Source organism: Osmerus mordax, chromosome 22 (genome assembly GCF_038355195.1).
Source record: "Osmerus mordax isolate fOsmMor3 chromosome 22, fOsmMor3.pri, whole genome shotgun sequence".
Classification (NCBI taxonomy): Eukaryota; Metazoa; Chordata; class Actinopteri; order Osmeriformes; family Osmeridae; genus Osmerus; species Osmerus mordax.
The window spans coordinates 8,957,276-8,981,626 of NC_090071.1; the positions used below are offsets into that span (position 1 = coordinate 8,957,276).

Consider the following 24,351-nt stretch of genomic DNA (forward strand, 5'->3'; position numbering starts at 1 on the left):
AAACACCAAAAAAGAGGAAGTTCCTGTCTTTCTTCCTCAGGAGTTAGTGCAGACAGAGACCATGTCGTTAGGCTGTTTGTTAGGAGCTGTGTTAGAGCTGTGTGGCCTCAGAGCGGAGCTGGCAGCCAATCACAGCCTGGTACCGTTCACTTCCTCGTTGAACGGGAGAGGACTTTCGCCAACCAAGTAGACCACATCAATGAGCTCGACCAACCGGGAACTCTCATGTACCTTCTACCGTTTACGAAAGCCGTCCGCTCCCGTTTGGGTCGAGTGAACGTGACCATGGTGTTGGTTTACTCAAAGGGTGGGGGAGTGGGAAGCTTGTGAGGTTAAGTGTAGATAGTGGTGGGGGGGGGGGGAGGGGGGGGATGGTGCAGGAGTGGGGGGGAGGAAAAGGGGGGGGGGGGGGGGTGGATGTGGGGAGCGTGTCGTCCTGCCCTTATGAGTAGGAGGAGTTTTGGCCGTCCTTGGAGCGGGCCTCTGCATCAATCTCCTGGTCGTCCTTGGTCTTGATGTCCTGGTAGGCGTGTGTGTTGCAGGCGCTCTTCAGGTAGGCCCAGTTGGCCGACAGGATCATGAGATAGTGGATCTGTGGAGAGATGGAGCAGAGGGGTGGAGAGAAACAGGGGGGAGGGGTGACAGAGGAGGTGGGGAGGGGGTTGGTGAGTGTGTGTTAGTCAGCCAAAGCAGCTAAATAAGTTAATAATGTGACACACACAACACACAGGTCATCCCTACACAGTCATCACTAGTTGTTAAATGTAATGTAACATGTGCATTGTAGGACTTGAGATGGTGGGTGACTGTATAGTGAGGTATTAGTGACACAAATTAAAATTAAATAGGTTGACCTTCTACTGAGGAGATGACACGTTTTTGGCCACATTGTTGTTTATTGTGCAGAAAAAACATTGCAAGACATTAGCTGATATCTGACACTAAAGGGTACAGGCACAAAGGCTTAAGGTATTAAGAAGTTCAGCAAAACTGACCTTTTCTATCAATCCCAACTACTCTACGTCTACTCATTTAAGTGCATGATCACTGACCTATTTCAAATCTATATTACATGCATGTGCAATACATCTCCCACTCCTTACTTATTTAACCTTTCTCTTTGCACTTCAGTCTTTACACGCCTACAGCACATGTCCCTGGCCTTTATTGATAATTATACAGCATTAGCATGTTGAAGTTACATGTTACACGTTTAGAATGCCAGGGTTAGGATCAGTCTCTAACTTACTGTGATCCTAATTATGTGGCTCAACCAAGACTCACATTCTGGCTCTATACTATCTAGACATGGGGTCTGGTCAGAGATTGTAAGCTGTCAAACCCTTTCCCTTGTTTGCATCTACGGTACCTTCTATTGCATGGAAAACGGTCATCATCATCCTCATTCTCTGATCGTGTTCTGATCATATCAACTTTCTCACCAAGTGACACAGAGTGATCTGTTTGTGCAGTGAACAGCAGAGTGGGTAAGATGGCCATGACATTACGAAGCATTTCAATCTTTCTCTCTCTGTCTCCTTTATCATTTCCCGAATTGTCCTGCCCTTTCTACCTTTCTCCACTCATATCCATCCTTAGCAACATCAAAACCCTTCAAAATCAGTAGGGCGTCCGTTGCCTTGACTTTTAAACTTGAGAACGGCATAGTTATATGTGGTGGCCATCATGTAGAACAGCTGGGGGGAGAGATCAGAGGGTATACCAGGTAAGACAAAACTACAATACCCAGCAGGCCTTCCAGGGGGCCAGTGTTTCTCTAAGAGGCATCTGGTGATGGCAGGAAGTCGAACCCTGTTCCTGCAGAGCTACCCCCCATTGGTTTCCATTCCAACCCCCGTTGTAATAAACCTGATTCAGCTTTACAACCAGAACTGTATTAGAATCAGGTGTGTTAGTGTACTATTATGTGATAGTGGTTGGAGCAAAAAACATAGAGGATGTTAGCTCTCCAGGAACAGGGTTGGGCAGCCCTGTGCAATGGCATGTTAGCCAGCTCTTTAGTATCCCTTACACCTTTACAGAAGACATGACAACATACACAATCAAAGGCAACAGCATTAACCAAACATAGCCTAGTGCGTTAGGTGACTAACTCCATACCATATACGGTATATATCATATACGCTAGGTAACATAACTGGTGAACTTTAACCCAGTTACCCACATGAGTTAAACATGAACCTGTTAACCTGGCTGTCACCTAATGCTAAGCCCATTGATTGGATAAACACACCCAATCGGCTGTAAATATGCGGCGCTGCAGCTCCAGCCATTCACACATACTCTAATCCCACTATCTGTGGCACGAAACCATGTCAGGGGGGTTTTCAGACTTTCCTCTGCTACGGCCACAACAGAAGCCAGGGAGCATTAGCCACTAGCTAGCTTCCTGCTGCCCTGGTCAAAGAGTAGCCTCGGGCTGCTTGGTCGGATTCAAACCCGCAAGCGGAATGACAACCATGAGGCATGAAAGGGCCATGAGGATTACCATGGCAACAGATAGGCATGCCATGGCAACATGCAAATTCAAACGCGCGGGCACGGGGGCAGCCGTTGTGTGGAGCGTGTGGAGAGCTTACCAGCGCAATGACGGTCGCTCCAGCCCCGGCACAGGCCACAATGTACAGGTGGTAGGACAAGTAGAACTGCAACCCACACAGAGAGAGATTCACTTCAGCAATAAAGAGACACAATGCATGTCAAGTATTAGGCTACACATCACAGCATTGATGATGTATTCAAAACGGGTATAAATGCCGTGTCATAACTCTCGGGGTCTGGATGTTGGTGTAGTGGGTTTGTGAGGGAAGCACCGGATGTTCCCATACCTCGCTGGTGTTGCAGATGTCTCCCAGTGTGGATCCACAGGCCTTCCCAGGCGTTGCGTTCCATGGAATGATGCCTGTGGAGCGGGTGCGGAACAGGAGGAGGGTTTTAATGGGGCAGATTTACAACACGAGGGTCGCATCGGTTAAAGAGCAGAGGCCTAATGCGATGATAAAAAGGCTTTATGATCGCGGCCATTTAAAGAGGTCAGGTTACAGAAGGTGCAGATATAAATTACAGAACAGCTGGAGCATCGGTGCTATGGAAATAGGTCATAATCCCCATCTCATCACACTAGCACACACAAACCAACACACAGAGAGAGAGAGAGAGAGAGAGAGAGAGAGAGAGTGAGAGAGAGAGAGAGAGTGTGAGAGAGAGTGTGAGAGAGGGAGAGAGAGAGAGAGAGAGAGAGAGAGAGAGAGAGAGAGAGAGAGAGAGAGAGAGAGAGAGAGAGAGAGAGAGAGAGAGAGAAGCATAGGGAGAAACAGAGAGATAGAAAGAAAGAGAGAGAGGCTACTGACCGTACTGCCGCACGTCCACACAGATGGCGTCGGGGGAGGTGATGTTGGCCACGGGGGACCTCATGGCGGCACACGTGGTCCACATGTTGAAGAAGAGGAAGACGGGGATGGAGGAGAAGCCGAAGATGCCCAGGAAGGCCAGGGCCAGGATGTAGGTCAGGAACACAAACTGAGGAGAGGAGACAGAGCTCAGAACATGTAGCTCACCAAGCGCGGGTCACATTGGCTGAGGCCTCACCGCGGCGGCCTGGGTTCATATCCGGCCCAGACACTTTGCTGCATGTCTTTCCATCTCTCTATCCCCAGCCTTTCCTGTCTACCTTGAACTGTACTATCCTATATGTAAAGCATGAAAATACCAAAACAAAGCAAACAAACTCCCTCAAGTTACACTACTATCACCATTTCCTTTGAAACAGTATCATTAGGAGAAACTCTGTAATCGCTGTGTGAACAACAAAAACACTTAAGGGGCCTTCAGCATCAGCATCATCATCATCATCATCGGCATTGTCCAACAGATCCATCTAGTTGAAAAAATCTTCCTCTCAGTCAGATCTGAGCTGTGATATTAGCCTGACTGCTCTTCAGGGGACGCACACACTCAGAGGCCTTCCAGGCTGATGTTACTGGACATCTGCAGCAATTAGAGCAATCAGACTGGAGAGGAAAAACTGTGCCAGAGCTACCCTCCAGGGGTGTGCCTGTGTGTGTGTTTGTGTGTGTGTGTGTGTGGTCGTACACAGCCTCTGAAACAAATGTGTTAATAAGTGCGAACGTGCGTTGAGTCCAAACATCTACTCAGGTGTGAGAAAGCATCTCCCTGTGTGTGTGTGTGTCCTCACAAAGGCGGTGATGCAGCGGCCACAGGCTGTGGTCTTGAACTCGCTCTGCAGCTCCTTCTTCACGGCGCTGGTGGTGTAGAAGCCCTCGGCCAGCAGGATGATGGCGTACACGAAGAAGAAGGAGGCGATGCCATAGATGATGTACTGCAGGATCTGGATCCTGAGAGACACGTCACAGGGAAAACGCACGGTCATGCACACTTGGACAGGACTTCTGAACATGTAGGCTAGCTACACGTCATCGTGTGATATTTGAAATCCTTTATGTGTTCTTGATTTTACTTGGTAGGTTTAACCGTTGCTGTCGAAATAAGTAATTGTACATACACATGCAGACAGAAACACAGACTCAGGAACAGAGGCAGCTTTACACACACACACACTTACACAACGGTGAGAGTGGCGTGGTCACTGGTCACAGTGGAGAAATGGTTCTCCAGCATGGTCAAGGTACCAGTCAGGGCCACATGGCCACACCCGCAGAACAGAGCCACCCCAGAGAAGCAGAGGATGGTGGCTACCAGAGAAGCGTAGGGCACTCCGCCCAGACACTTGATGCAGCACTCAAAGCAGCCTGTCAGGGGAGACAGAGAGCACATTTTACTTAACATGGAGAACTATTAACCACAGAGGAAGACTTACATTTTCCCTTGCTACTGACAGATTCCTATTATCAGTGAAACTGGGTGAAAAGTAAGACTGAATGCGACTTATGAATTATGATATTTTATACGGAAAACAACAAAAAGGCAACAATGGGTGAACTCTTTTTTCCCCTCATCCTTTTTCTCACCCCTTCTTTCCGTATTCACAAAAACCCAAGAGTGTTGAATATTACATGACCGTCACACAAGTTACAAATCTTTCTACTGCCTGCTGAAAAGATTTCCCTCTCCTTTAGTTTTCCTTAAGGACAGAAATATTCTCAAGTTCCTTTATCCTGTCACGTGAATTATGCATGATCTAATTCTAAATAAATGATTGCTATGTAGATCATTAAGAGGAGGTTTCTGGGGCACTGAGGGACTGCTGTTGCTAACTCCAATACATGCCCAGCGCAGGGAGTGGACACACACACCTTGTTCTCAGTCAATATTAAATGCAAAATATAAAAGTGACGAAGAGAGATGATCCTACTATAACTCCAACTCTTGACAGCTCTCCAGCGTCACAAGGACTACCAGAACAAAAGATTGCTTAATGACAATGTACCCTGACATTTCTCTTTGTTTTTTCTCCTTCCTTGGTTTCCAAAAAACACAATGCAGCAAGCCATGAATGAAGAAATCTATTGACATTGATCAAAACCGTCCAATCTGTCATATTGGTGCGATGCCCGTGACAGTTTAACAATGACACGTGGGCAGGGGTGTACAGTAGTAGTGTTTGGGGGAGAGGCTGGGGGAGAGGCTGGGGGAGAGGCTGGGGGAGAGGCTGATTGTGCTCCACCCAAAAAAGCACATTACATTAAACACAAGCATTAAAGCTTATATAATCGCTGATAAAAATAGCGCCACCCCTAACAAACAGGGAAGTTACTCTGAGAGAATTGCACTCTCTTGCGTGTGCCACTTTGGTGTTGCCATGACAACGCCTTCCAATTGGCAGCTGAGTTTCTTTTGCGGTGTAATGTCCCTTTACATCACAGGTGCATGTCATGCTCAGAGATACAAACCAAACCAGAACACGTTTATTCTCAATGCTGTTGATTGTAGCCTAATCTCTACCTCCATTTTCCAATTCTGTAACTGAAGTCAACAACGAAACAGTCCCAAACACAAATGAAAAACACAACTGACAACACTTAACATTTGCAGCTGTATGTAAAGGACATTTCTCAGAGAGACATAGAGGATGTTCTTTACTCTTGACTGCAGGGAGTCACATGACTCATCGCATATATATATATATGATCTGATAGTGCCCATCAAGGGGGATCCACAGGGTCTCATCTCCCCTCCCCTTTCCATGCCAGCGGTTGGCTTAAGAAAACTCAAAGGGTTAAACCTAAGAGATGGCTGCTGCTAGGTGAAATACTGAGTCATTAGGGATGAGGCGTTGCATAACCGCACACACAGGCTGTTGCATAATGGATCTCTATCCTATTAAATGTTAACAAAGTAACGAGACAGGGCCAGAAGAGGTGAGCTCCATACTATGATGGGGCTGGATGCCAACCCCAAGTCTCAGAGCAGAGTCGGGATAAACCCCATGGCTCACACGGACTGGCGACAATACATGCCCCTTCCCCGCTAGACTCATGCCCCCCGGTTGGATGGAGGGGTTCTCAGCCTGTTTCAGACAGGAAGGACCCTGGCTGCCCGAGGCTATGCCTGCCTGCTGACCGTTTATCAAGCGAGTTATAGTGCAATAATGGGCAGCGGACAGGCAGGAGCGGACAGCCCCGGTCAGCCAGAACACAAATCGATGGGCTATTCATTAGAGTGGAATTTAGGTGGCACGTCGCGCTCTCGCTGTCTCTTACTGTCTCTCTCTCTCTCTCTCTCTCTCTCTCTCTCTCTCTCTCTCTCTCTCTCTCTCTCTCTCTCTGTCTCTCGCTCCTTCTCGCTCTCTGTTTCTCTGTCTCTCTCTGTCTCTCGCTCTGTCTCACTCTCTCTCTGTCTCTCTCCGTCTCTCTCTCTCTCCTCTTCTTCCATCCCCGGGGTGAAATATGAGTCCACGGCTCCTCTAAAGTAATAGCCAGATGGTAAAGGTTCAACAGAGGCCCTTTATACCTCTTCACCTCCATCGATTTTGATGTTATTTTGACAGAATCGGACACTAACAGTCTTGGCACATTGTAAAGATCATTCTTCCAACATGAACCCCGCTGCCCTAGAATATTCCCTGAAACAAGTGGATGAATGTGGCCATTGCAAGTGATTCAGATTTCCTGTTACATCACTTTCCCACAGTGTCAACAGCATCATTAGTAAACGGCTCGCTAATTTGCCAAGCAAGGCATGCAAAAGTATCAAAGTTCTGTTAAGCTTGGCTTGGCTGTGAACCTTCTAACGTTCCGGTATTTTCTACAGTATGTTAAAAATGGTCTCCGCTTTGGACTCTTCAGTACAGTATGCCGTCAAGTTCAGCCTGTTTCTTTGTGATGCCAGAAAGAGTCAGAGTAAGAAAGCAAGAGAGAGAGAGAGAGAGAGAGAGAGAGAGAGAGAGAGAGAGAGAGAGAGAGAGAGAGAGAGAGAGAGAGAGAGAGAGAGAGTCAGAGCGAGGGAGTCAGAGTGAGAGTCGAAGAGAGTCTGAGAGGAAAAAGCATTTTTCGGCCCGGGGGCCAGTGAATAGTGGTCGTCATGGCAACGTGTTACCCACGACCCAGTTGAGCGGCCACGTAGCTGACTCTGTCACAGCGGCCCCACACTTCCCACACGTTCATACACAGCACGAGGCTGTGAACTCACACACACACGCGCGCACACACACACACACGCCCGTGTCAGAGCTGTGGGGTGACGAAGAGGACAGGAATCTTAAAACAACCTGAGCTCAACCTTAACATAAATACAACATGGTGGTCCAAGAGTGTTTGCACTTCCCCTGAGAGCAGAGGGAACCTGGTTTGATGTTGAGTGAAAGCAAAAGAGAACAGAGACTACATGCATTATTCTGCACGTTACAGCAGGTGATTTGGATTTGGTTTTCGGAAAATGGGTCAAGTTGAGCCAGAGGGAAAAACGACTGCGACGTCATAAATAAAGAACCGCACACGATCAGCTTTAACAGACTAACTGTTTTAACAATTTGATATATTTCCAAGGGGATTTTCCTGCTAAAACTATGAATCACATTACAACACTTTATGCAACATTATGCTTAAATTATATCGAATGAAACATTTGATAATGCCTGGTGAATATTTCAACTGTACGTTTGAGCTTCACTTCGGGTCATATGCCAATTTGTGACCTTTGTATTTGTTATAGTGCAATTTCCTCCTTGTGCATTATGGGTAAATTCCCAGCAGAGCTCTGGATCACAAAACTCATCTTCTCAAAAGAAAAAAAAAGAAAAAAGAAAGATGGCTTCCGTCTTCACTGAGGCGTACAGGAGATGAAAGAGGAGCCCCATCTGTATAACTACAGGCTGCAGAAAAGCACACATCCACACACTCGTCATGATTTGAGCATCACTTCACAAATGAGGGTGAGAAACATATTCAGACATTGTTTCTTTCTTATATATGTATATACGTATGTACATACCATACAGTATATCTCGATATGTTTGTGTGGACGTCTGTGCATGTGTGTGTGTACATGCATGCTTATCTATTCTCACGCACCACTGTCTATTTGCAGTAAAGTTTTATGAAAACCCAGGTGTTAAACATGACAATATGCCTGGGCATTGTATCAAAGCAAGGTAAGAGGATCAAGCTTGTGCCCTTCGTGATTGTTTTCTGCCTCAAAACCAATTTTTTTTATCCTAACTGACCCCAATCTGGTCCATACCCAGTGTGAGCTAACAGGATAGTATGGAGCATTATGGAGGCCGCAAAGTCAGCATCTGCCTGCGAGTAATTGTGTGTAATGAAGTGAGCAGCTTTTTAAATTCTCTGCAACGCTCCCCAGTGTGATCAATACTTTATCCCAGAGATCCTCTGGTTCTAGGTCCTCCCCCGGCACACTACTGTCTGTCAACCACCATCCCTTACTGGCACTGGGGAATCTGGGCTAAACTCTGTCAGCTGTGCAGGGGGCTCAAAGCCCGTCCCACACACTAAGTTTGCATGCACAAACACACACATACACGCACACAGACATCCACACGCAGCAGTTTTCATTTCAAAGGTGCAATAAAAGGCATCGTACGAACCCAGAACTAAACATGCATAATCGTCCGAAATTGGAAACACAAGTGTATATTTGATTCAGAACTCAAAAGATTAAAAATGCATTGTTCCATGTTGACGTTAGGGAGCATTTCCATGTTTGTCTTTGGAGAGTAAAGTGGAGGAGTGTGAGCGCTTTTCCATAACCTGACCTAAACATGCATCTTTTTGCTCCAAGTCTTGGAGTTGGAGTTGCTTTGTATCAGTGTCAAACAAGAAACCTGTCTGAATTTCGCTAGATAATGACCTCATCGCTGTCTCGCCCATCAGAGCCAGAAGTTCATAACACCCGTACTGCCATGCGATTGGACAGCTCAGAGAGAGAGGACAGAAGGCGGTTTTCAGCTGCATCACTCCCCACTATTCCCCCTAAAATATAAAATGGCTTCCCTTAGCTAAGGGTCTTGCGCAATCTAAGTCAATGGCTTTGGGATTATGTAACTCATGTGGCTAATGTTGCTAACTTGATGCCAGTGCTGTGGCTCCTTCTGTCTCACCATGACCACAGACACAGAACTCAGAGGGAAGGTCTCCTGTCTGTTCCATACTGACCTTGGTAGAGACAAGGTAATAGACAAGGGCCTGTACATAGTAGGAACACTGACCCAGGACCAGATGTGTGCTTCGAATGTAATTAGACTAAACGTTTGGTAACCTGATTCAAGATTTCAGAACTGCTCGGTACCCATAACAGTGTGGCAGTGACAAAAGGCATCCAGGACACTTGACACACGGGCTCTCGTTACAAAAAAATGTCAATAATTCAGTAACACAATCCTCCGCTACTGCCTAGTACTACACCCTATTGATTTATACCCTTCTTTTTCCTCAGATGAAACAGCAGGGGGTACAGCAGTCCATCTTTATCATGGTGGAAGCATTGATGTCATGGTTAATGATGAAGATAGTTAATCAGACACAGAGAGGAATGTGGAGTGGAGCGAGCAGATTGGTTATCAGTGGGCGATGGAGGAGGGCCAGGAGGATGGTATGAGGTTGGCATCGTCTAGGAACAGAGCACGCTGTGCCAACCTGCCACCCAGTGCTATACATACTCATGTATGTACTGGGGACTAGGTGGGCCTAGGCAGAGCAAACACACCTAACGACACACACAGAGACATGACACACAAAATCAAGATGACCAGGACTCTACCAGTGAATACATTTTCGAAGCAAGAGCCAAACTGTCATGTCATTCATGTGCAGATATTTGCCATGTGGAACAATGCATGAACTCATGACAACGTCATATGTTCTCGCGTACAAAAATAGCCATTTCCTGCAGCGTTTAGCCCCACCCTGACACAGACATCCCCTTGAATGCAAATGCCTGGTCACTGACACGTAAACAAACACAACCGGCACACACACACACACATACACACACACATGTACACACACACAGATGGAGGCTGACAGCATGCTCTGGGCAGGTCGGCCCAAATGAGAAGCACATGAGCCACTCCCTGACTGTGATGGCTTTCACATGCTTTCACCACCTCACACACCTTCAGGGAGAGTGCACGAGCATGGTGTGTGTGTGTGTGAGAGTGTGAGTGTGAGTGTGAGAGAGAGAGAGAGAGAGAGAGAGAGAGGGAGAGAGAGAGAGAGAGAGAGAGAGAGAGAGAGAGAGAGAGAGAGAGAGAGAGAGAGAGAGAGAGAGAGAGAGAGAGAGAGGGGGGGGGGGGGGGGGGGAGAGAGTGGGTGTAAAAGTGTGAGTGAATAAAAAAGAGAAGTAGCACAAAGATGAGAGTGGGTTAAGAGGTTAGAGATTCATTCATTGAGATGGAAAGCATGGGTAAATGAGGTGGCGTGAATGAGTGAGGTAAAGGGAGATTACAAGAAATGTACTAAAGATGCGATGTGGGAGCTGAGAAGATTTGCGAAACCAAAATGTAAGATCGCGACTAGCAATGCCTCGACGTAAAAGGAAATCAAGTAAACATAGATGTGAAAAGGAGATCACTCAAAGAAAGAGGGAAAGGAGATAAGAGATGAAGAGGATGTCTGCCGGATACTGAGAGGAGGATGCTGCTAAAGACGACCCACACAAACTGTAGCTGCACTGAGCTGCCCGTTGCTTCCTCCCTCTCTGTCCCTCCCTTTTACTCTCTCTCCCCCTCCCCTTCCCCCTCCCACAGACCCTGCCCTTGGTCATCAGGCGACATGCTTCCACAGGGAACCAGGGACAAGGCCAGACCTCAGTTGGGCCTTTCCGGGTCCTTCCGTGAGGCTGACACCGGCATGATCACCGCCCCCTCACCCGGCCTCGCCTCCCCCTCTCCCCAACCCCCTACCCATTCTCCCCCGCACATTGCCCTTCTGTCACCTCGTTGGCTAGCCACCTTGCCCCACTAGATCGTCTCGTCAGACTGTGGCGGCTGCTCATGTAGCGAGTCTCGCGACACCACGAGCCTCGATGGTCCATCAGAAAGGAGCGTCGAATGGAAAGTAATAGTCGGATCTCAGCTAAAACAGGTTCTAGCCTGTGTGCCTGGTGTATGGATAAGAGCGTCTGCTAAATGACTAAATGTATGGTCGTCTGTGCTCCATTCAAGTGGCATTGATTTAATACGCAGGATACACGGCAATGAGAAGCTTGAAGAGATTTGCAAACAGGTGAGCTTTGTGTGTGTGTGTGTGTTGAGCTGGAGAGATAGAGCGTGGAGTCCAATGTTCCGGTGCTCCATTCTAATACAGAATCATCAGGCCTCCGTTGCCGAGCTCCCCTCCCCATCGCCACGGCGATGATGTAATCCCTCACGGTTCTGGAGATGTGCGGAACCTAGGATGGCGAGCCCGTCGAGCGTTACATAAGACCGCACGCGCTCACAGACACGCGCGCACGCACATGCAGTTGGTGCGCCTTCATTCCCGTGCATCTGTAAGTGGAAGACAGAACAATTTCCTTTTGTGCACGTGCACGTGTGATCATCTTTTAAGGGAGGAGGAGACGGAAAGAATAGGAAGAAATGGAGGGAGAAGCCCAGCGGAAAGAAACAATGGAGAAGCAAGAGCGGATGAGCAAAGAGAGAGAGAGAGAGAGAGAGAGAGAGAGAGAGAGAGAGAGAGAGAGAGACAGAGACAGAGACAGAGAGAGAGAGAGAGAGAGAGAGAGAGAGAGAGGAGAGAGAGAGAGGAGAGAGAGAGAGAGAGAGAGAGAGAGAGAGAGAAAGAGAGAGAGAGAGAGAGAGAGAGAGAGAGAGGGGAGAGAAGAGAGAAAACCCATCCCCCTATCTTCCTGCCCTCTCGTCACAGTGGGATAGCTCCCACAGTGACAGTGGTGTGGCCTTTCCTTCAGTACTCAACACTGAGTCAGGGGCCAGACCCTTCTGCAGCCTGGACTCAAACTGAACAGGGAAAGCACACGACCCAGATTAGGGTTTGGCTACTGACAGAATATCTTCCATGCATGGATGAAACATGACCACAGTCTGCATAGATGATCTCAGATATCTGTATGTAGTATCAATTAACTGAGAACATTTTGTTCAGGAAATGAAATCAAAATAATGGTGATGGTTTCAATCGTGGTTAAATTCAGTGTGTGCAGACCTATTCGTTGGCTGCTGATCATGTATACGCAGAATTGTGTCAATGGGCAAAGCTATAGGAATACAGATTAGAGATTATATAAACAATCAGACAAAAATATCAATCCTGTTGTTGGGATTATACCGTCGATGAGGACGTTGGCTCGTGTGTTCACTTTCCCGTTTGTAATTACGCTTGCATGCGTGCAACCTCTCTGGTGATGCCTGGCTCCAGTCAGGGATAGGGAAAGAAGTACTTACTCGTTTATGTGGAAATTGTGCAAGCCTGCCACATTAGAATGAATCACCCTGAGGGTTGATTGAGTTAAATCTAAACGCCATATGGGGACACAAGAAAGTTCCCTAATAGCATTTTGAGATGACACGTTGGCTGGACTCCAAATCAAGTGCTATCCTTTCCATTTGACCTGTCTGGCCGTCACGGTAACACAGCACCACACCTGTCCATCATGGCAGCTGACCGATTCTCGTATCACAAACGCCACCTATACTTCTACCCAAAAAGCACTGAAGATGAGGAAAGCTGAGCTTCACTGCTTGCCATGAAGACAGCAGATGTCAGGTCCTTGCTGACACCCAGTTAAGGTGTCACAGGTAGATATAAATCCCAGCTAGGCTGGCTGTTCTCTTCACTACTGCCTTAAGAGTGTTCAAATCCAATGTGGAGGGTCCCACAGCCAGAGCTGGTGACACGTTCCTATTGCAAGCTCCTTACATGACACGACATGGAAGCTGCCTTCCCCTCAATAGAGATCTTACCCATCTTAGGCATGCTGTGAAGCTTACGATGAAACACCAACTAAACACACACGCGGTACATACAAGCTCTACGCCACAAACGCACATTTCATTTGTGGACATGCTTTTGACTGGAATTACAGGACGTGTCTGTGTGTGTGTGTGTGTGTGTGTGTGTGTGTGTGTGTGTGTGTGTGTGTGTGTGTGTGTGTGTGTGTGTGTGAGAGTGAGGGAGGGAGGGAGAAAGAGAGAGGGGGGGAGAGAGAAAGAGGGTGAGTGAATGAGTGAGTGAGTGAGGATTTGATAAGACAGGGGCTGTGGCAGAAGGAAGGGGGGTGCAGGGGCTTACAGGCTACCCCTGAGGAGGCTTCAGCTGCAACGCCCCCTAGGCATGGGATCAGCTGTGTGTATCTAACTCTCGACCTTAACAACAAGACAACCAAAACAACTGATGTCACCTGCTACCTTGGAAGCATTAACCTAAAGGCTCCCGAAAAAAATATTTATGGACGAGATTTGATGTAGTCTTATATAATTATTCAGGGTTAGCGCGTTTCGTATATGGCTGTATCAAAACAAATGAAATTCCCATAGACCCTTGTCCCCGCCTTTTTAAAGATGGACAAAGGCAGCAGCCTTACCGCACGGCATCCATGCATTTTATCAGTTCAAACAAACATTAGACTGATGTTGGTTTAAAATGACAAGTGTTTAAGATCGACAATTTCTGCATTTAGGATGCGTGTAGCGTAAAGACACGTCATTATTCAGATCCTTGATCCAATGAGAATACCACTTGATCAAAATCAGGGTATCTCCATGATGAAATGTAAAACGAATTGGGACAATGCACCAGCTTTTTCATTTGACGATCAATTTTACTAAAGGGAAAAACACATTGACGTTCATGGTAATGTCATTGAAATCCTTGATGACCATTTGTTCCGGCACCTTTTGTTGAAAGCGGCCCATAGAATTGCTTACTGTACACCTGACCAATAGTATTCACAGCAAGGGTCCACACACCTCAACCAAGCAAACCGAAATGTCTGCAGTCGTCGCATAAGATGATTGGTTTATCATAACCATACTGTAGACAAATAGGGTAATGATGGTCTGTCTACATGATTTCAGCAAGCCAAAGCAAATTGGAATTAACTATGCTCCATAAAGCAGAGCGTGCGCCCAGCACACCCTATTTCATCTCCTTAATTTGTCGCGCAAAATGTCGTCTGTCCACAAAAAAAAATCACATGAAATCATTAGTCCTTTATGTACGCAATTAAGCTGTATTCTAAAATAGTAAAAAATTAACCGGTGGTGGAGCAAGCTCTTGCGGGCATAAAACATGCTTTTGTGTCGCGTGAAATGAAGCCATAGCAAGTAGGTTAAACCGCTCAGTAAACAGCGCAGATGAAAAGCTTGAAAACGCGCACATTAGAACGGCAGATAAATTCTCTACCTTTGCTTTCTTGGCTCTCATCTTGGTTCTCTTCGGCGGTAGTTTCCATGGCTGGCTTCGTCCCATCCATTTGGAATATTTTCCTTTGTATACTTTACTCCCTGGCTTCTGTATTCTGACTTTGCTGTTGCTGTTTCTCTCTCTCGCTTTCTCCCTCAATGCGCGCTTGATATCTCTCTCTCTCTCTCCCACTATCTCTCCCTCTCTCACACTCACGCCTTCTCTCTTCTCCACAACCTCTTTCCTTATCAAGTTTAGGTCCTCTGCATATATCACAATCCCTTTTGACGATGCAAAGGTCTTGTCAGATTGGATTCTGCACAGATTAGTGGTCCCTAAACGATGCCAGCTAACGCTTTGACTGTACGTCACTTGCAATCCTACTTTGGCGATGAATAAATTGGTTGTGATGATGGTGGGATGCTTTCTGAGTGCGTCCTATTGAGGATTTTCACGCATCCAATGAACCCCATCCAACCCCTCCCCACCAACACAGGTGCAAGTAAGATGTCTCTACCGTGCAGACGGGATTTAGTAGAGAGAAGAATAACAGAAGACCAAGTCATACATGTGCACTGCCTGCACTTACACATACACTGGCAGTCTTGTAGGGTACACACTCCAAAAAGTCCACATATGCACCAATGGAGTTCACGCAGAAGCAAATTCACAGCAACATACATATACACACACCACCCACTCTCCATCTGTCGAGCGGGAGAGAATTGGAGAGGGAGAGACGTTGACTGAGTGTTGTGGAGGAGTGTGGATGAAAGTGAGTGCTAGAGATGAAAAGAGTATTCTGTCAACAGAGAAGGAAAGTCTCCGTTTTATGTTTATTCTCAGTTTGTGCTGGGGGAGAAAGAGTCTTTCAGTATATCAAACAACCCAGTAGTTATGAGATAACGATATCATATTTTTCATGCAGCAAAGAGGAATTATCCAGAAAACAAACAAAAGCGATCGGGAAAAAACACACCATTGAATTTGAATTTAGGCATGGCTGTGTGCACTAGTGTTCACCTCATTTTCTAGTAATAAACACATCCTCAAACAAAGGGATGCCATCTGCCCTGAATCCTCTTAAATAAAGTATTAATTCTCATGCACATGGTTTAATGCAGCTCAAAATGCTGTCTAGACTAAGCCTGCTACTAGCGCTGCATCACAACCATCCAGGAAGAGCCTTTTACAACTGACAGAGAAGGTATGTTTGTCGTCAGCACTTGAAAGCGATGTGTGCTCTTGGTATGGTGCCCTGGGTCTGGACAATTTTCGTGGTTTCAGTTTAACAAACATACTGACAAACCCACACACACTGATGTAAACCTTGGGTCTGGTCCCATATTGGCTTCACACGCAAACATAAGGACACACACATACCCACACACACATCAGTTGACAGAGAGGGGGGCAACAGAAGTCCTCCTGGGTGGATCTCAAGGCCCATGTCCCCCAGCACCCCATAATCCCTTGCTGGGTCACAGATTAAGCACTTGTCCAGAAGATGAGATACAGTGGTCCCTGGCACTCCCTCCCACCTCCTGTAGCTCTGGAAGGCAACACACACACACACCACCCACACACGCACACATCCACACACACACACATCCACATGCACACACACGTTGCTTTTCATAAACCGGGTAAGCTTGTTTCTAACTCTTGTGTACAGAGGTCAATTACGACTCATCAGTAAACATGGAGGGATCTGAACAGGACAGTTGCTTTATCCAGGGCAATACACTGTCTCAGCTCTACTTTAAGTCATCCAGTGTCAGCTCCATCAATCGACTGCCAAAAAATGTCTGAACACACCTGAACCATGTCTGTACATAGTATAAAAGCTGTGTTTTCAAATGTTACTTTGGTAGTTCCCTGTGATTGTGGCTTTCAATGTGAAATGGGAAGGGGAGCATGAGGGATTCAATATCCTCTGAATATAATCCCTTGTAGCCATACGACTAAACCCACATTCTATATGCAGTGTATTATCCACCCAGGGTGAACAACGGGGTCTAGATGGAGGCCAAGAACGGTTTAGCAGAGACAAAGCAAGAACCAGAGAGGAGAAACAAGACAAAACAACCTCTGGAAAATAGGTTGCTGTGTGTGTGAGTTGGTGTGTGTGTGTGTGCATGTGTGATCACAATCAGAATTTGCTGACTCACATTATATCCCATAATTGAGCTGTTTTCTTCTTGCCAGAGTCAATAGATGGCCCAAATTTTTGTGAAACACAGACAACCCCCCCCACCCCTCCCCCCAACACACACACTCCCCCTTTAATAAAGAGTCTAGTTGAACTATGGGAGACCCAAGCCTTGTCTCCTTCTGCTGAGTGTTCTGCTCTCTCATGCCCACAGAACTGTGGGCGTCCATTGCGGAGAGCCCCTGGATGCCTGTCCTGCCTCATTAATGTGGAACAGAGGGACACTGGAACCACAATGGGGTCGTCTCGCTGTAATGAGGCCATTACGGCTCCTTTATGTTCTCAGATGGGGAGTTAATTAGGGAGAAGGGGAGACGAGGACAGTCTGGTCTCTGGTCTTATGCGTCTGTAAACAAAAGTGCAATTACACGTCCTCGGACTGTCTTTCAAAGTTATGGACTTTTGAGAGAACGGTCAGAGAGTGAACTCAGTGAAACAGACTTGCCATCACACACATGAGCTCGATCAGACCTCTCTCATAGAGTGGAAATGTCCCACAGCAGCGATAAGGAACATGTTTCCGTTGTTGCTATGGCAATTTAATATGTATTAATCTACTGATAACAGTTCCAAGAACATGTTCTCAATTGACGTACTTAATTTACTTACTATCAGATTATTATTTTTTTCAAACCTTTTTAGGCTTGATTATACATTGTTTCTAAAGGTGGTAGTGTAAAAAAGGGACACATAGTTCAAGTAGGCAGGTTGCCATTTATGAAAATGTAAGGAACAAGCACATACAGCACACTGTACAACCAGATTCCAGGACAGTTGTCAGGGCCTATTCTCTGGCCTTTTAGGTCTCCTCTTATCAGCATCCATCTTCACACCTCTGACCTCAACATGTGTCTAAGACAGCCAGGGTTCCTTTTTTAATGTGTATTCCTTTTGAGTCTAGCCAGAGTTGAAAGGGCATTGCTGCTTATTTTAAGTTATCTGCATGTTATCTGTGTGGATAGTGTGTATGTGGTCAAACTTGAAGGGAAATGAATAAATGCATCGTGAACATTCCTCTCTCTCTCTCTCTCTCTCTCTTCCCCCCTCTCTCTCTCTCTGTCTGTCTGTCTCTCTCTCTCTCTCTCTCTCTGTCTGTCTGTCTGTCTGTCTGTCTGTCTGTCTGTCTCTCTCTCTCTCTCTCTCTCTCTCTCTCTCTCTCTCTTCCCCCCTCTCTCTCTCTCTCTCTCTGTCTCTCTCTCTCTCTCTGTCTGTCTCTCTCTCACACACACACACACACACACATTATCTCTGAAAGGGCATTAAGAACCTCCTGCTCACGCTTTAGTCTAATCCTTGCCATTTTAATGGGCTCCACTTCCCCTAAAAGCGAAACCTTTGCTGGCAGAGACCAACCCGCTGCACCTTGTATTGTATTCAGTATCACACTTCATCCATGCTGTTCCTATCTGCATGGTTGTCAGTGGGCCCAGGAAGATACTGACACTGCCCTCTGGGTGGATGTGGGATGTGGAGGGGTGTGACACAGCGACTCCAGATCCCTGATGTCAAACGGACAGATCCGGGTCCTAATCTTCCAGGGTGACCCACTTTCGCCCCGCACCGCCCACCGATGGCGGTCGCCAAGGAGACGCCTCCCTCTCATCAGAGAGCGGGACTGAGAGAGGGAGGATGCCGAGTTGAGTTAATCCTACCAAAAAACAGACACACCACACACACACACACTAAAACTATACACACACCAACAGGGGGAGGGGGGTAAATATTTAGCTATCCTAATACAATGTAGGCCCATTGACAGAAACTAGCCATTTAAAACTAATAAATGGATGCAAACTCATGCACACTCAAACTCGTCATACCACCTGTTTCCTCTAAACTTTGCATGAACTGGGAATGCGGGTAAACAGCCAAGAAGAGGCTCCTTCCGAACTGAGTTGAAGTCAAGCCATGTTTGAAGTCCAACGTACGTTTAGACAAACAGGGAGATGGCAGACAGGAAGACACTAACCCTCACCCTTACTTAAAGGACTAGGTCGAACCAACAGGGGTTGACAAAGACTGGACAATCCCTTGCAATGTGTGCTGTAGAAATTCACCTACTGCAAACCCATAGAGGAATCCGGAAACAAAACTCGAGGCTGGAGGACAAGTGTGTAGCACCTCCGTTTATTTCCCATATGTGACGGGTGTCTTTGTAAATATGCTTAGCCTGGGTCGGGGCAGGGCCATTGCTCCCAACCCCCCACTGATTTATCTGACTAGCCCATAATCCTTCTGGCCCAGATTCTGCTGGATGACAGCTCCATGTGATGATGTCGCATCATCAAATCCAACCCCCATCCCATCCCATCCCTTCATGAATACCCAGGTCACATGAATGGGGCCTTCGCCTCAACACCTCCTGCACCTGTGCCCGGCATGCCAGTACCAATCCATGTACAGAGTCTTTCAGGGCAGGGGGTCGATCAGTCAACAGGTTTCGAGGGGGATTTCAAGGGATTAAGCCATTTCTTTACTGCAGCATCGCCGATCATTGTCACGTCTACATCATTATCAAAAATGTACACAACTTGCTGTAATTACTGCATGTGTGTGTGTGTGTGTGTGTGTGTCTGTGATTGTGCCCGTGTGCCTGCTTGGGTGTGTCTTTCTACACTCACGCACATAAGATCTAACACGTGACAGGATTGAGATGATGCCTTAAGCCCTTTGTATAGCTGTCACCATAGCAACAGGTCCCTCTCTATGGACCTCAATTGGGTCTAGCTGATCGCAGGAGCCAAGGGTTGAATACATATCTCCAAATGAACAGCCCCCACTACTGGCCAGGACAGCAAAACCGTGCGTCGTTCTCAAGGTGAAATCTGCATCATCACTTTCGTGTCTAAAGAAAATAAAAGTGTGAGAATAGACATTATTTCTATTAGACATTATTATTATTGCATTATTTCTTCATGCTTATGTTTGAGTGTGTGAGCGTGAGTGTGTTCATTTAGCAAGCTAACTCAATAGATTCCTCTCCCTCCCAACCACAATAAACAATGATCCCCTTTGTCAATGACTGTGCCCCCTGCAGGCTGATAACGAACACAACCTGCTCTGTGGTAAAAACCTACGGACAGAAAAGAAATAAAAGGAGAAACAGGAGAGAAAAGAGAGATGGAGGAAAGAAAATGGAGGCAGATTGTCTGTTGGCTCCAGGCTAAAGGGGGCTGTGTTCTTTCAGGTAAAACAGGTCACCAGGAGACATCCTGTCTGCCTGTTCTGAAACAAAACAGTCTGCCTGTCCTGTCAGAACCTTCGATAGGCACCTCTACCTCTACCACGGCTTATTCAAAACAGATGTTGACAATGTGAGAGAAATAGACAGATTGACACAAAGTAACAGACTCAAAGACAGACTCAGTATTGCCTCTTTTGTTTTTCTGGTTTCAGGGAGAACATGTATAGCCTACTATGCAGGTTGAGAACTCACTGGCTGATCACCAAGTAGATTGTTCGGCTCTAATCCATTTAGGATCCAATTTTAAATCCACTAGGGACTATTAGGAGAACATTGTGTAACACACAGGTCCATGATACAGAGGAATCATAATCCAGGATCCTAAGAGTGATGTCACATCATCCCGTTTAAGTGTGGTTGAGAGCACCTCCTGTGTCATGCTACTCTGAGCCGCATGATAAACCAATGGTGACACGGCTTGTCTCCCTGGACACATACTTAGAACTGCACATTAGGAAGTTATTTAAGATAAATAAGGTCACAAACATGCACATCTATTACACTGTCTATCACACTGTGATCACAAACACACTGACACACAAATAGGCTACACTCTGTAAAACGTGGCCCCTAAAATCACATTACTGCAATTCATTGGCTTTCAGTAAAAAAATGAAAATAACAAATGGCAAGGTTAAAGTAAATACACATTGTATGATTTTTACATTTAAAGAGTCATGTTAATAGAACATATGCTAACCTACCACCTGAAGCTATGGGACATATGAAATGCGTTTTAGGAAGTATGTGAAATGTTTAAGTGAAACAACAAAACTACCTTCAGTCGAAAAGAACATCCATTTAGTTTCGATCTAATCTCATCAACCGATTACAAAATGACATCCCAATCTGCATTGAAAGGAAAGCAATAAGCTCACAATGTAAATTAAATTGTGCGACTTTCTAAATTATTAAAAGAACAAAGAAACCTAAACTCAAATTTAGAAATAAAATGGCAAACAAATGCGTCGAGTTGTATTGTTCTCTACATACCCATAGCGTTACTTGAACTTCGGAGTGGGGAGATGTGACAAATTCACCAGGCAGGAAAGTTTTTTGCTGGATAAAGATGTGCGCTACAGTATGCATACAACCACGACCGCACCAAAAGTCGATCGGTCTCAAAAAAGGTCCCCACGTAGGAATGGGACGGTGTCGTCACTATTGGGGTCCAGGTTTCTGCGTCTTTCTTTCCATAACCTCTTTTCTTTTTTGCCAGATCCGGTAAGGACCCAATTTGGAGTCAGATAACATATGATAATTACCGTTCACCCAAAAAGAACATTACCTTAGTAACTGACCAGTAGACTGCTTCTCACTGCAATATGTGACCTAGGCCTAATGCTATTGTTAAATGATCCAAGTCCTTTGGTCTGAATGTGACCTTAACGTAGCCTACTCCTCTTAGAATTGTCAAATGAAGAATTTACACAGTAGGCCTATTAGTCTATTGACTTTCAAACAATCTGCATTTCATTTGCATAAAAATAAGGAGGGCGTCAATCACAGGCTTAATCAGGAAACTTCAACTTCACTTGATCACAGAAAACTTTATTAGACACAATATTAACAATATTCTTAAAAAAATACATCTTTAAAAAACCTAGGCATTGGAGACACCCAAAAAGTTGTGAATTTTGTTTAAACCACTCAATGATGAAGCAGATAACATTGGGATGAGAATTGTCATTTAATCTATGAATCAAATATAACAGGTCTACCACAAAGTAACAAATTGCTTTATTCCTGTGGCATAAAAGCTCAGGCCAGAGAAGAAGACAGGAGCATTCTTAGAATTAATTAGTCAAGGAACACCTGATCTGAGCAGAATCTGATTACACAAACTAGAAAATTCCCTGTTCATTCCACACCAACCCATGTATGCATATGTTACCCCCCTCCCGACCTGTTGAGTGTGCAACTTATGCATTTGTAATCCATTTAAGGAACCACTGGCCCCAAAAAACCTTGGCAAAGAGTCACAGACAGAAACAACTACCTCCGCCCTTGGACATTGGTCAACATCCCATGTGTGGCAGGGTGGGTCATTTGTAAAATAGTCGCTAAAAAAGATACCAAACCAATGCCTAGATGTCAGCACCAGCAGTTTCAAAGCAGTGCACCAGGTCAACGAGAACACCAGACCAGTACTTCCCCCAGCAGGCCTCAGGGGAGATCCACTTTTGAGTTACAGTTTCAGGGGGATGACGGGCCAGTACTTGGGCTGCTTCCTGTCACAGTTCCTGTCGAAGGTGAGCTGCATGGCCGTCTCCATTCCCTGGATCTTGGCAGCGGTCGTCCCGTACAGCTTCTTCATCTCCGCCCCGCGGCGCTCCCCTGGCCTCTCCAAGGGAGGCAGCGCGCTCCGCCAGGACACCCTGTGCATGTCCTGGTCGGCCAACACATAGCTCTCCGCCTGCTCAGCCTCCAGCTGCTGCTGCTTCTCTGCAGGGGAGAGGGGGAAAAATGGAGGCTTTACATGCGAGCTTCACGACGATTCATTATTCAGCAAGCCGTGTCACCCACTGAAACACTATCCAAGCCCATCAGTGAGATGCGCTCCTTTTAGCAGAAGAGAGGTCGATTACCGTGCTGATGTATTTCAGGGAAAAGTTCTTTTGTCAGAGCATCTAAACCCATCTGAGCTGTTATGAAGTGACACGGCTTCTACACCTTGAATCAACAGGTATAGATAAAATAGGCCTGTGCGCTCACTAGTTTTGAGTTGGTTAAAATTCTCACACACACACACACACACACTTACTAAGCTCTTGCTTGTGCCGCTCTGTCTGAGCAAAATACTGGCGCAGCTCTTCAGTGATCTCCATGTTGCTGACATCGCACTCGATCTCGCTGTCCGAACCATCGGTGTCCGAGCCGTAGCCGTCCGTCTCGCTCTCTGAATCATGTCCTACCTCCTCCCTCGGCCCCTTAGCAGTGAGATCCTCATCGGCCTTACCCCCACTCCCTTCATTCTGCCAGTCAGCATAGCGCTGGGAGGTGTTGGGGTACTGGAAGTTGTAGCCTGGGCTAAAAGCAGCCTCCAGAGCCTTCCCGTAGGCATGCCTGTGCCTCTGGTGCCATCGCATAGCCTGCTGATAGTGCTGCCAATACCGGCCATACATTGGGTCAGCAAACCAGGTGGAATCCTTCCCAAGTTCCTTTATGGCATGAGAGATGGTATGACAGATTAGATTATGCCCAAAAAGTGTCAACACAAGTCTTACGTATCAGAACTACACCATTACCTTCTGTATTAGTTAGCGCTAGCGTACATGAAGACATTTGAGTAGCAACTATAAACCAATAAAGCTCATCGAGAGACTTTGCTGTGAAGTAGGCTACCACACTGCACAGTTGTGCTATGCTACTAGCTAGCTAACTTACCATGCTGATGTTATGACTTGATTGCTGGTGCTTAGTTTATTTCATTGCCGGACCTAAAGCAATACAAATTGTAAACTTGAAAGTACGCAAGTGAATTAGCACGCAAGCAATCACTATGATGATAACTTTGTGTAACTGGCTAAGTTTAACTGCATGCCCCAAACAGCTGGCTAGAGAAGTCCACCGTATGGCATGCGAGAGGGCAGTAGTTAGCTAGCTAGCTATTGCTAACAAACAACGCTACGTACGTCACCGTCACATGTTATGGAGGCCAACTAGAGAACGCACGTTAGTTAAAACAGTATTAATGAATCAATTGATACAAAAGCAGCATTTGACAGTGTATTGTACACGTATATCAAACTTGCATATTTACTAGTTGGCTACCTTATGAGCTCACTTAGTTGAATACAATATTTATTGTCGAAAGCATGTATGCGTGTATGCCACCACCTAGTGGCGTGAATAAGATGGACAGGTCTACCTATGCCTGCTTGGATTTGGAACAACCTTTCCTCTTGAGGTGCATTGCATTTCCAAGGAAAACACGTACCCTGTTTGATTTATCTGCACGAAATAAAATAAATGAAAATCGAATAATTTAACAATGCATGTTTGAAGCTTCAAATAGTAAGACAGTCATTCCAACGTTCTCTTGTTCAAATTCCATACCTGTCGCTTCAGTGAATCGC

General features: G+C 46.2%; 2 protein-coding genes across 5 annotated transcripts; both read right to left on the reverse strand.

The window, feature by feature from the left end:
- Positions 1-442: 442 nt before the first annotated feature.
- LOC136966013 (neuronal membrane glycoprotein M6-b-like) lies at positions 443-14,886 on the reverse strand. The gene is made up of 7 exons (XM_067260353.1): positions 14,817-14,886; positions 4,604-4,790; positions 4,217-4,376; positions 3,372-3,540; positions 2,850-2,923; positions 2,601-2,666; positions 443-592 (listed from the first exon to the last, which is right to left on the reverse strand). The coding sequence occupies exons 1-7, from the start codon at positions 14,884-14,886 to the stop codon at positions 443-445; spliced, it is 876 nt and encodes a 291-aa protein (XP_067116454.1).
- Positions 14,887-21,943: 7,057 nt separating this feature from the next.
- On the reverse strand, positions 21,944-24,226 carry gemin8 (gem (nuclear organelle) associated protein 8). Of its 4 annotated transcripts, none has more exons than XM_067260578.1 (4): positions 24,213-24,226; positions 23,660-23,712; positions 23,037-23,433; positions 21,944-22,717 (listed from the first exon to the last, which is right to left on the reverse strand). In XM_067260578.1, exons 2-4 carry the CDS (start codon positions 23,660-23,662, stop codon positions 22,461-22,463), a joined length of 657 nt encoding a protein of 218 aa, XP_067116679.1. In that variant the 5' UTR covers positions 23,663-23,712; positions 24,213-24,226; the 3' UTR covers positions 21,944-22,460. The 4 variants fall into 4 exon arrangements, with proteins under 4 accessions (XP_067116679.1, XP_067116678.1, XP_067116681.1 ...); XM_067260577.1 differs by lacking the exon at positions 24,213-24,226 and adding an exon at positions 24,144-24,196; XM_067260580.1 differs by lacking the exon at positions 24,213-24,226 and adding an exon at positions 24,047-24,062.
- Positions 24,227-24,351: the final 125 nt, after the last annotated feature.

Coding starts and splice junctions, on each gene's coding strand:
- LOC136966013 (XM_067260353.1), bottom strand. CDS start 14,886: ATGGATGGGACGAAGCCAGCCATGGAAACTACCGCCGAAGAGAACCAA. Junction 4,791..14,816: donor TGAGAGCCAAGAAAGCAAAG/GTAGAGAATTTA, acceptor CTCCCCTGACAG/GCTGCTTTGAGTGCTGCATC. Junction 2,924..3,371: donor TGTGGACGTGCGGCAGTACG/GTCAGTAGCCTC, acceptor CCCGCTCCACAG/GCATCATTCCATGGAACGCA.
- gemin8 (XM_067260578.1), bottom strand. Junction 22,718..23,036: donor GCGGCACAAGCAAGAGCTTA/GTAAGTGTGTGT, acceptor TCTCCCCTGCAG/AGAAGCAGCAGCAGCTGGAG.